The sequence below is a fragment of the Dreissena polymorpha genome, chromosome 3, assembly GCF_020536995.1.
Source record: "Dreissena polymorpha isolate Duluth1 chromosome 3, UMN_Dpol_1.0, whole genome shotgun sequence".
In the NCBI taxonomy this organism is placed as follows: domain Eukaryota; kingdom Metazoa; phylum Mollusca; class Bivalvia; order Myida; family Dreissenidae; genus Dreissena; species Dreissena polymorpha.
The window spans coordinates 80482107-80495173 of NC_068357.1; the positions used below are offsets into that span (position 1 = coordinate 80482107).

At 32.8% G+C, this 13067-nt stretch overlaps 1 protein-coding gene across 2 annotated transcripts in view; it reads right to left on the reverse strand.

Moving 5' to 3' along the window:
• Window positions 1-11661, reverse strand: part of LOC127874916 (two pore calcium channel protein 1-like) — a 74162-nt gene extending 62501 nt beyond the window's left edge. The window contains exons 1-18 of one of the 2 annotated variants that reach the window (XM_052419603.1): window positions 11057-11661; window positions 10148-10230; window positions 9553-9673; window positions 9092-9220; window positions 8421-8543; window positions 7064-7182; window positions 6815-6919; window positions 6332-6458; window positions 5781-5982; window positions 5023-5167; window positions 4483-4647; window positions 4247-4311; window positions 3822-3903; window positions 3440-3509; window positions 2867-3086; window positions 2309-2399; window positions 1848-1964; window positions 277-485 (exon numbers count right to left, since the gene is read on the reverse strand). In XM_052419603.1, the coding sequence (XP_052275563.1) occupies window positions 277-485; window positions 1848-1964; window positions 2309-2399; window positions 2867-3086; window positions 3440-3509; window positions 3822-3903; window positions 4247-4311; window positions 4483-4647; window positions 5023-5167; window positions 5781-5982; window positions 6332-6458; window positions 6815-6919; window positions 7064-7182; window positions 8421-8543; window positions 9092-9220; window positions 9553-9673; window positions 10148-10230; window positions 11057-11431 (2548 nt within the window). In that variant the 5' untranslated portion in view covers window positions 11432-11661. The remainder of the gene's footprint in view (window positions 1-276; window positions 486-1847; window positions 1965-2308; window positions 2400-2866; window positions 3087-3439; window positions 3510-3821; window positions 3904-4246; window positions 4312-4482; window positions 4648-5022; window positions 5168-5780; window positions 5983-6331; window positions 6459-6814; window positions 6920-7063; window positions 7183-8420; window positions 8544-9091; window positions 9221-9552; window positions 9674-10147; window positions 10231-11056) is intronic. The other variant, XM_052419602.1, reaches the window with a different exon arrangement.
• Between the last annotated feature and the right edge of the window lie 1406 nt (window positions 11662-13067).

The following is a 13067-nucleotide window of genomic DNA, read 5'->3' on the forward strand; positions in this document are numbered from 1 at the left end:
TGTATATTATTACTTCATTATCTTTTCATGATATATGACTCAACTATTACATCTCATATACTTCATACCAGTATTCGTAGTGAGTGAAAATTATGTGAAAACATTTCACATTCATAAACTACATTTCGTTTCTAATGTACATGTACAGCTATTAGGTTTACTAACAAAGTATGTACCCATTTCACCAGCCATACCCCCATCCACGCGCCGCAAATCAGATGTAATAAAACATAAACCGTTTTACAATTTTGAAATATGGACTAATTTTAATCATACTCTTTTTCTTGAGATGAAATCTAACACCCTTCTCGTTGGAAAGGTCCGGTATGCTATCGGTTTCACTACCAGACTCATCGTTCGCCTCGATGTCCGCAGTGCTGTTGCGTCGAGACATTTGCGGACTTTTGTCAACCTGCGCTTCGTTATTTACCAGCTCCAACTTGTCTACTTCCGGTGGGCCTATGTTGGCGCCGGTGTTTGCTTGCCTAAAATATATCGGTGAAAATGTAGACTAATTTTAGCCACTGAACATCAACTGCAGAAACTGAAGGAAAGTCAAAGGTAGGAAAACGCCGTTTCCTGTTCCATTATTAAATCAAAGTTCAATTTAATTCGACAGACATGACTGCATCCGTTTATCATAAATCATGAAGATGCAGTTATCTTACAGCTCACACTAATTGTTCATATTATCATGATAGCATTTTAGTAGAGTTTTTTTTAATATAAAATTAAAGCTAAGTGACACGCAAATCAACACATCGCACATGTGGACAAAGATATCACCATAGGTGTTTAGCGTGTGGCTATGATATTTATTAGTAAAAACATAATTATGAATGATAAATAATCGAATTATAACGAAAAATCTAATTTTCTGAAAAAAAATCACTATCAAATATATATAAAACAAGGTATTGAACTGACCCGAAAAGCTTTGAACAGCCATAACGTCATCAATTGTGCAGCGATTTTCACGAACTCGGTCTTATTCAACGCAGAAAATAATTTTTGTTCTGGAAATGTACATATCTTGCAAGATTGTTACAAATGATGGGTCAACTTTTAAGAAATAAGACGATACTAACCTGGCGTGACCTACTCGTTGGCGATCATACCCGATCTCAGACTGAATTCTTTACGGAGTAAAGGGCATTTTCACTGCAAAGTTTACGGACCTAGGTTCCACAATTCAATAAAACGTACGAAAAAACATTCTTACCGTTCTTGCCGTTATATTATGCATCAAAACTAACTGTCCAGCGCCGTTTGAACATTTGTTGACATACATTTCAACTGCATTCAAGCATTTTAAACACACGAGTGATTTCATTGGTCCAATGCGAAGGTGTATCTTTACTCCTGACGATTTCATTCGTTAATCGGGTCTGATCGACAACGAGTAGGTCACGCGAGTGGTGTATCGTGTTATTTCTTACAATTTAACTCAGCATTTGCTAAAATATAACAATATATGTACATTTCCAGAAATGAAATTCATTTCTGCGTTGAATAAGACCGTGAAAATCGCTGCACAATTGATGCAGTTATGGCTGTTCAAAGCGATGCATTCCGTTTTCGGGTCATTTTGAGTTGAATACTTTGTTATATATATTTGATAGTGAATTTGTTTTATCAGAAAAGTTGAGTTTTCGTTATAATTTGATTATTTATCATTCAAAATGATGTTTTCACTAATTAATATCATAGCCACACGCTAACCACTTGTGGATATCACGGTTACCGAATAAGGAAAGAACATTGACGACTCAATAGACACGAAGACATACACTAAAACGGATTCACACGTAAAGGTCTAAAAGAGAGAAATGTTAAAAATAACGTACTGCCCGATGCCAATGCCGAGTTCTTTTATCTTCGATTCAACGGCAGATTCGAATTTTCCCGATCTTTGCAGATTGTACTCCAATATGAACGCTTCCAGAATGAATGCGACGAAAATGCTATATAAGTATAATAATAAAATATGCATTTAATGTTTTGTGTACGTATATAACAAATACAAAAGTAGTGAAACATTTTAACAATACACTCAAGCCGATTAGCAGATTTAATTCATAGCTTAAATTATTATATGAATATTCAGATTGATGCCGAGCCCCATGGGGTAAATACTTAATACAACTAGTGGGGTTACTATTACTGATTAAGAATTCACATCGACGACGACAAATAGACTGAGCTATTACTCTATTACTGCATACATTCGCATTCATTTAATTATGATTTTGTTCGATACTATTGATTGACTTATTTGTAAAACCCTCGATATTATAGACTTACTTACTTGAGAACAATGATTACGCAGGACATGTGGAACGATAAGAAATACAGCCTTGCCCACTTGTTTGTCACAAATATAAATCCAGAAGAGATAACTAGACACCGTCAAGGAAACTAGGAAATGAATCACTTGAAGTGACGCAAGTCAATTCATGTTTAAAATTAAAAAGCATGTTTGGTTTGTTAGAAAAAAAATATCATTCTGTATTAAACAAAATATATTTTGAAACTCATGCAAGCATTACAGATACACGAATCTCACATCTGCACTGCAAGACTGAAATGAATTGTCTTAATTTGACACCTTAATATAAATCATATAACAACATTAACCTATGACTACAAATTGTTGTTTAAAACAACACAGAAAGTCTAATGAAAATGTCCTGATTTGTAGATTCTTCTTTATTGATTTGTTAACATAAATATTATTGCATTCATCAATCGTAATTGATCTTACCTAATGTGTTCTTATTTTCCATGTGAACACATATTTATGTAATAAATAATACAGGTTGAAGGTTAATCAATGCGGCAGCATCATTATATAGTAAAAGGATACCATGCCACTGATTGACTACGGTCAACTCAAACAAGACAACTATCGAATGGAGAATGTCATTGAAGTTGTTGTTGCAGTAATGGTTGTAATAGAAGGCGGTACCGTTGAGTTTCGGGTTGCCACAGAACATCTGGCTGGGATCAGACTCGTTATAGCCATAGAACTGGACAAGACCGTGGAATATCTCCATGCCGACGATCGCGAACATGTAGTATAGAACCTGCAAAAACACATGTTCTATTTATAGCATTATTTAAATACAATGTACATCTTACTTTGCTTTTTGTGGTAATTTACGAATGAAACATATAATTATAATTAAAGTGTATTATTTTATACATTTGATTGAAATACTAACATTATGATGTGGACTTATCGAGTTGTGTGCTTCAATCTTAAGACACGATCAAGAAATTGCATGAGAAAATAAGAAATAGTATAATTATCCCATCGTATCATTTTATCGACATGTACGTGTGAAAATAGATTCGTCTTTTTGCATGTATAATCATTATAATATGATAACACTTACAAATAGATGCCTCAACAAAACATTTGGACAAAATTACTTACGAAAATAACTCCGCCGTATGTGAGAATTGAAGGTCCTATGTTGTAAATTGTCACAATGATCAATTTGAATCTGAAATTAAAAATAAACAATTATTAAAATAGTTTAACATATTTTAATATTTTTCATCATGATTGGTCTATAAAAAAGAAGCGACACAGAACTATAGACATCTTTAACGGAATTCAAAGATATTCAGCACTAGTATCAAAACCGTATCTTTGGAAATGAACATATGCATTTATGGCAGCAATCGAATAGTAGTTTTTTTTATTCGAATTTTGGAAAAAAGTTGACGCGTTGGTGTTGCGACGTATTTCTTTTCCAATGCTGTATGACATTGTCAGTGAAAAAAGCAGATGAAGCAATATACAAGCTCGTTACCTCTTGATGCTGATTAATATTTTAACCAGCCTCATGACTCGAAGAACCAGCAACAAGTCAAGTGTACTCAACTCCTCGCCAACTAAATGTTAATAAAACAACATATATATATATGCATGAAAAGTCTCTTATTTATCATTACTATCGTAGTTATATACTGTATTTTAAAGTTTAAACAATGTTAAAAAACTAATAAATAAACGCAGAGCATAATATTTAAACACAAATGAAAACGTTTGGTAATTACTAATGATGATGTTAATCAACTTAATCTTAGTTCTGTGTCATTTCATACACAATCCTTTAAATGAAAGATAATTCATAGAAGCAGATGATTTTTTTTTATTTTATTTGTAACATTGTTGAACAAGAAATTAATGTAAAAAAGCCTGTTAAAATTTAGAAACTTGTAAACGTTTAATAACCTTCACCAACCACCGACTCGACACATGTGGCAATCACTGCTCCAAATATCACTAAGAAGTCGAATCTACAAACGTCAAATTTATATTTCTGTATAAATATTATAAACTTATAAATTTACTATTTGTACAGAATGAAACGAAACCGAGTAAAATAAACCATTTCTGTGTATATTGTTTAGTATACAGAATGATCGCAAGGTAATATTACATAAAATTGTATTTGAACATCAACTTACATGTTCCAAAGTCGGCGGAAGAACTCTTTTGGTCCGAACACATACAGTTTTAAAACAATTTCTATCATGAAGATGGCAAGGAAGAACCAATCAGCAACGTCTAAATCAAACCCAATAAACCAGGCGTTTACAAAAATTGCAACGTCGAAGAAAATGCGGAAGAATCTGTGAAAGAAAAATATAGCATCTTACACTTTTTCTAAACAATTCGGTCACACACATTGATCGAAAGAATTCCGTTTATCCGGTAATTTAATGCATTTGTAAAGTATCAGTTTGACAGGTCAGAAAAAGTTGTTAATAAAACATCTATACTGAACTAATAAAATACATAATAATATAAAGCAAAACTGATATCTTTTAACGAAAGATTCACATGCACCGTCATAAAAACTAACATATTTCCTATTGTAATGTCGATAATTTTGCCTGAACTCAATAATAACAGTCGACATGTGTGTCATACATTTGAACTATTGTCAATTTTATTATTATTATTATTATACATTGAATGTAACTTATTTCAAGTAAGTGACATACTTGTGTCGTACACATATTCTGATAAAGCGACTGATTTTCGAGTTGTATATGTCTGGTATCTTCTTTTCAAGAAATGTCTGTCGGTCCATTACCTCCGAAACTGGTACTTGCAAAAGGTTGATCAAGTTCAAGAAGTCAGACTTGCCTACAAAACAACGGCCATTGAACAATAAAAAATTCTCCATATAAACAATTTAACGCTAATATAATGTATTATAACATGACCTACGCTCCAGGAGTGAAATAACGTAATGCTCAATTTTGTTTATTACACGGGTGTTATTACACTAGTTATATAACTCTGAAATGACGTCATTTTTTTGACGAAATGACGTCATTATTCCAGCGAATTTCTTCAGTTAAACTCTTTTACAATGTGAACAAACAATGAAAATAGCATATTAAAATATAAAGAAAATTTGTTGGTCATGTTATAAATAGAATCTTAGATTCGTGGTCATTTTGTATTGAATTTATTAAACTCTTCATCTAAATAAAGATAAAAACTCGGCAAGCCTCGTTTTTATCTTTATTAAGATGACTCGTTTAATAAATTCAATACAAAACGACCACTCATGCAAGATACTATATTTATTAGTGTTTTTTATAACAAAGCGGAATTGAATTTTAACTTATGTACATGAATTTGTTGATGTATACAACGCAAATAATCAGGAATTTTCTCCAAAACATTTCCATTGACTTTTTTATTAAGTTGAGCTGATTCTTTCTACGATTTCTATAATCAACGTGTATACTTATGTAGCCAGTCCCATCCTTGTCTAATATCGTCATTAGTAGATCTATCTGCTGTATGCTTTTTGTGGGCAGCACTTTTGCCATGATTGTTTCCCAAATGTGCCTTGTAATAATGTCCTCGCCATTCCTTTGTATTTTCAGGATACTGAATGCCTGACGTAACTTTCTCCTCTTCCCGAACACAGAATCTCTGATCTCGTTCTAAAAATCATGGTAAGACTTAACTGTTTGGCAAGCTTGTTGCAAGCCAGTTACAATTGATATTTTTCACGTTCACACCTATTCAAGTGTGAAAATAAATTTATTTCATTCGTTTTTAGCAGGTAGAATCTTTGTTTTTCATTTAAATTACATAAAGTGACGGAACTCTCTAATGAACATTAAGTTGGAAATCTTATGCATATGAACATATTGTATTTTGCTTAAATAGCAAGAACGGTATTTAGAATTGCTTGTTAGAACACGATTACCACTTGGAAAATAGATAGTCTGGTGATTCGTACTCCGATTGAAAATACCCACAAAGAAAACTCCGCTAAAGTTCACTAACCTTCATGTTTTCCTTATAATTGTTATAAATGACGGCAAGCACTATGCTCATGAACACGTACAGACAGATGATCAGGTACGCCATGAAGAATAGGGCGAACCAGTTGCTCTCGTCATACGCTGGCATCCTGTATGAAGGATTAAAGTGTATGGTTAGATCATTTGGAAAAGGTATTGTAGCATTTCTTTTTGCTACAGGAGATTAAACAGATGAAAAGCTAAACGTAAGCTAATCATAGAATCACAAGCAAATAGTTAACATTTTATTAAGATTTGCAACGTCTGCAAAGGAGTGAACAATAAAAATAACCCCTTAGATGATAGCATATTTATAATTTGATAACTTCGAGCACATATTCAACAGTTGTTGTTTGTGTCATATATAGTGGAAAAGTACAAAGAACGAAAAGAAATAAGATACTACAGTATTGAAATTATAAACATAAAACATAAGAAGAACTCTAGAAAACCCGCTGAATCTTACATAACATCAGGATTGTTTGCCGTTGTGACCAGCACATAAAGATCCCATACGCTGTCGAAGTAGGTCTTGAAATACGGCTCACCATCAGGGTACTTGAGACTCTTCCTTCAAGGTTAAGGTCGTTATTAAGCTCAAATATAGTGTATGAAATCCAAAAATGCTTATTTGCCAAAGCACTACGCAAGGCCACATATTTGAATGTAAGTGTCATATTCACATACTGATTAATATTAAATATTTTTAACAAACCTTCGCCCAAACAGTTTCAGAGCCAGAAGCGCAAACAGCAGAACTCCCATTAGGAATAATATGAACACATTCATGATCTCGGGAACGGTCCGGCGAATGTTCCGGAAGGCTCGACGGATCTGCGAACAAGAAGAAAGAACTAGAAATATCATAAACACTGCATATGAATTGCGTCTAGTTTCTTTTTGGTGTTCAAGTCTAACCAAGAATTTGAAATTTATTGATCTATGTTAATAGCAATTAAAATGCTGGTAAAAATCCGGAAGAATAAGCGAAATACTATAAATCTTCAAAAATAACAATTCAATTCAATATTTTATTAGAGTCTCATTCGCAATACATATACAATTAAAATACATATAAAAGCACAGTTACATGTATGCGACCAATCATAATATGATTTATAAGAGACTATATAATTACATACTTATATACATTAACAATTATTGACTAACAAATGAATACCACATCGTTAAAACTTACTTCTATTAAAATAAGTTATTGTAGCTAAGACTATATGGTTTTATTAACACTTGTAATTATTGCTCATACATTAAAATACCATTTGTTTTTAGAAACCTAGACTAGTCTATAAACTATTTTACAAATGTACAGCATAAAACTTAAGTATATACAATTCATTTTGAATATAAAATATTCCTTCTTTCTTTGAGAATACTAAAGCAGGACATTTGCCGTAAATTTTAGGAATGCAGGATCGCGTTTTGCAAAGATGCTTGCAGAAAAATGAGCGTGAACCTGTCTTATCACGTAAAGAAAGTATGTGTGGTATCCACCGTTTTAAACTCTCCAAATAAATAGAATGTGTGCGTGTCCCCTTATATTAGCAAGAGCGAGTGTACTAAGAGTCTTCGCGAAAATGTTTTGAATTGAAGAAAACGTAGTGCATGTAATGAACTGTTTTCGTCCACGCGAGTGCACCTCATCACATGATCAGATATGCTGGTGTAGTTTGAAGTTAGAAGTTTTAGAAATGAGTTCTTGTGTGGATTAAACGGTTGAGGAAATGTGTTTTGTTAAATAATATCACTAACTTATTGATCATGTAAATGATATAATGATAGGTAAGACGTTGGTATAAAGATTCGCACCAACGAGTTTGCTTTGACGTTAGTTTGTAGTAAGTAAACGTACATAAATGCTAAAAATAAAGCATAAGTTATATTATACAAAAAAACTGAAACATTTAAACTCGCAGATAAATGTTGCAATTTAGACCAGTAGTATGACATAAATTCTGGATCCCGTACAAGTAACGCTGATATTTTTAGAGAACTAAATGGCATGGGACAACAAAAAATGTCAGCCATGTCAAATGCTTGTTAACGTTACACACCTGCCTGCCGTCAGAGAAGTTTATGATAAGCAGCGCTCTGAGGGGGCGGGACCATCGAACAGGGTTTGTGTCCGGGGCAGCGTTCACCCAGGCGATATAGCATATCATGTCGATAATAGTCAACTGAAAATACAAAGAGTAAGATAAAGATATAGCGAGTATGAAAAGACGCCTGCAAATTTATTTCACATACAAGAAGTTAGATGGAATAAATCGACTATAAATATAATCAATTAATTATTTAATTAATTCCTGTATACAAAATAAAAATTGGACATCGAATCATATACACTTAATTTAGCCTTAATTATTTTTTGTATTAAGCGCACAACTTTCCAACAAATAAAAATGAAAATTGTGTTTTCTCCAAATAATAACACTTAATTCAACCCTTAGATAAAATATTGTCGTTTTCCATATTCAACACGATTAATTATAAAGCCTATTTAAGTCTGTCTGCAATTGTTTTCAATCGTTTGAGTTCCAACTTATTATAGAAAGTAGCATAATGTGCCATAAATAATCAATCAACTGACCATATCACTGCTTATTTCCCTACTGTTTAATGCTTCTTCATCAAAAGCTAATGATGCAACGGACACAGAGGCTGGCGTTTGGGAGTAAAGAAGACATTTCCGGACCGTTTTAATACCGTGTTGTAAGTTACTCACTGCAATGATGGCGATGACCATGAGGTTCTTGGTGTCTCGCCAGAAAATATTTGGTTGACTGAAGTATGACAAGTGGATGACGCGAACAATGAAGAAAGCTATACAGAATGCCTCCATAATCATCGAACCCTGGAATAAATGAGTTGTTACACGAATCCATTGACCTTGAATATTTTCAATACACAACACAATAATCCAGAATTGTTATAATTATGATATTATGCATGCTTCACACGTGTTACCATATACATGGATGTTTTAAACAAGTGCGTTTAGTTCAAATGAAAAATGTATACAACCAAGGGTTATATACTTCACTGTGTATACTGGTTTATAGTCCGAATTATTTATCATCGCTGTCCGACTATTGCGTTCAATTGGTGCAAATAAAATTGTCACTTTTGGAACTTGCTTATAGACCCCATACCTGGCGTAACTTAAAGCAAAGGTTGATGCCTTACCCAATATGGGACAGCCCAATCCGGTCGAGTTGGCTTCTCAAACAGTGCAAGACTCATGTTCAGCAAGATGCAAATATAAAGGGCTAGCCTGAAGTACCACTGGTGGTACAAAATGTAGTACCTGAAAACGTGATTGGGCACTTATGAAACCAGCATATGCAGCGGTTAAAGAACAACGTTTCTTATACAAAATTCGGAATTCGACAGTTTAGTTATTTAAGTCTCTAAAATGATTTCATTATGGTGAGTTGTGTTTGACTGCACCATACATGCTGTTCAAACAAGAAATGAACTTTCTATTATGTACATGTATATAACTATTTTTAAATTAAAACATCATTTTAATAAAATAGTATTGTATAAAGAAAACGCTCTGTCGCCTGCAACTTTCACATTTCTCTTCTATTTGCATTTTCCTCGTTTCTCTTCCTTTTGCATTTTCCTGGATATCAAGTTTTTTTTATTTATGTCTGTTTTTCGAACATAACACGTGTTTTTGATTAGTAAGCAGGTACTTATATATCAAGTACATATATAATACAAAGTACTTGCATATTGTGTTGTTTAGTGATAAAACATGCATAGTCTGTCTGACCTAACATAATTCGGATCCGTCTTGTAAGTGAAATTTCTCCCGCTTTCTGCATCTTCAATAAGTGTTTGGGCCAGAATAAGTTTCTAAAATATATATAAATGCACATATATATAAAAAGCACATCAAAATAAACACCGAAATCGAACGATAACTTAAATGACAAGCAAATTCTGCACGACAAGATTCGCGAAGTTAAATATATCGGTAAGTCTTAATTGAAGAGCTTCTGGTGGCCTTATATGACTTAAAAATTAGTTGAGAATGAAAATTGTTGTATTTTGCTTATTCAATATACAAACATAAATGGGCATTTTTGTACGAACATTTTGGACGAATTAAATAAACGTTTACAATTACTACAAAAGTCTTCGTATTTATACCAAGCAATTACTCAGGTTAATAACACATGGAGTTAAGTACTTCATTTTGTATATGCCTATAAACAATCCGAAAAGATTATGTCATCATTATCTGATAAAATGACTATACATGTGCTTACAGAAACTACAGCTACACGATTTGTTATCAAACACCAACGGTATATTAGGCCAGAAATAACAACATGTAATTAAAATTGTATGAAACACTTTTTAGCAAAATAAAACACATCGAACGCATTTTAAACTTTGCACAGGCTACTCGATATAATTTAAATTGTTTTAATATTTTTATAATACGTGGGTCTTATTTTTTGCAGACGGCTAATAAACCTATTTATCTAAATATTTTTCTGAAAAGATGTCGCATGAGTTATTCCTCGTAGACATATGTTATTTATCTTAGCAGGATCAACGTGCCCGCAAGTAAGTATTTTTTTCTGGAATCACATAATCTAGTTAATAAAATATTAATTTGTAAAATAACACTAACTGTGCTTTACGTATTTTGGCGTTAGCCCTTATTAAATACCTCTTCTGTCAAATGTTTAAGATCTTCATCTCTGCTAGAATGTCTTCGTCTTCTTTCACTAGGTTCACCATTGGATGACTTTGTGGCTGAGGTAGGGGCATTCGACGGTTGTTGTTTCTCTGTTGGAATGCTAAGCGTCACGGTTTCCGGCTTACTAACGTTTTGATTTTCGCGTTTAACTCTTGGTGACACATTCGGTGGTGGTTTTATTAAGTGGGATTTTGCAACCGGTATTTCTGATGTTATCTCTATTGTCTGACTGTCTTGTCCCGTGTCGATCTTTTCTTTTGCAGCTTTATTTGGTATTATTTGATCATCTTCAACACCGTCAATTACAATAACAGGATTGTCTAGATGATTGCCAGATTCCGACATTTTAATATCCAATCCATACACAAAACATGGTTAGCAATCACAAATCCATATTGTTTTTTTAAATGTATTCCTAAAACTGACCACAATCATTGAATACATCAACAACCCAATTAACTCGTGAATAAAATCGCCTTTATCTTGTTAATACTGCACAAGGGGGCGTATCCATCTCACAAAGCGATTGTCTCAAGCGTTTATGAAGTGAACTTGTGAGCTCGTATCAACAACGGCCGCAGTGAATTTTCGAACTGTAATCTTTACCGGATAGACTGCGAACATTTACTTACTGTATATCGGTTGAAGGTGGTTTACTTCGATATTCACTGCGTATGCACTTAAACGCACATTTATTTCTATCAATTCATTTATTTGTTTCAGTACATATGCACGTATTTCGATTAGTATATGAAACATATACGCGATATGAAAACTTTTTACGAAAAAAAGTATAATGATGCTAAATCTTATCATATTAACGCTAATATAAAATGAAAAAGCAAAAGCTTATGATAGAACCTTTTTAGTACATAAGTTAATACTATGGAGGATAACCAGTTATGTTTTTTATGCGGACAAAAGTATTTATACAATTGTGTATTATTCGTAATGTATCGTTTGCAAATTTTTCGAACTAACCGGTTGTAATTGTGCATCCATCAGCGTTTAAACCTTTTTTTCTAGGCACAATGTAAATTGGAATGGCATTTTCGTACATACATCCATATTTACATACAAAAATAAACTCATCTTCACTATCTTATTTCATGTTATTATAACAATTACAGTAATGTTCGTTTCGATAAATCATACAGTTCGAATGCGGAAGAAAATATCGGCGGAAGAAAATAGTTCATAACTAAGAAACATAAGTTCTTTGTTTTTAGGTGGTACATCTAATCATAAAACATAAAACATATATTTAAATGCACGAAATTAATTGGACAAATTAATACTGTAGATTTATACCATTCCTGTTTACATGTTATAATTTCAATTAATCTAAGATAATAATTGAATGCTTCAAACTTGACAGACTGGTCAGAGCACAGATTATTAAATTTAGTGTCTACAAGATTTTATCATAAATCCCAGTTGAAACGGCCGTTGTGGCAATCCTGTTATTAACACTAGTTGATAAATGATCGGATTATTATAATATCATTTTGGTTTACCTTAAACCAATATGTTGACATATCGATGGAAAAAGATGGGTATCTGTCTGATTGTCCATAAAACGCTATTTATTGTTTTAAAGTCGTACAGATCTTTAACAGCACCTTTTCCAATGCTTAAGCTTTTGTATTGCGCTATACATGCATGGTTAAGTATATATTCCGAAAAATCATTAAACAATATCAATGGTATTTTTGGCAAACTGCATAACTATTATTGGTAATAAAAAATGTATTACCTTAACTAAAATAACATAAAAATATATTGGTTTAAAGTAAAATTCTCCTAATAATTAAAACCAGTTCCAATATAATGATCTAGTTAACAACGTTTACGACTTGTATTTGATGACCATCAGATGTCATTTTTCAGGTGGCTATATGGTCCACCTTGTTTGCGAAATACGATTATTAAAAGTCGTCAAATGGAATAAAACAAACCACGAAGCGAACATAGTTAGCCC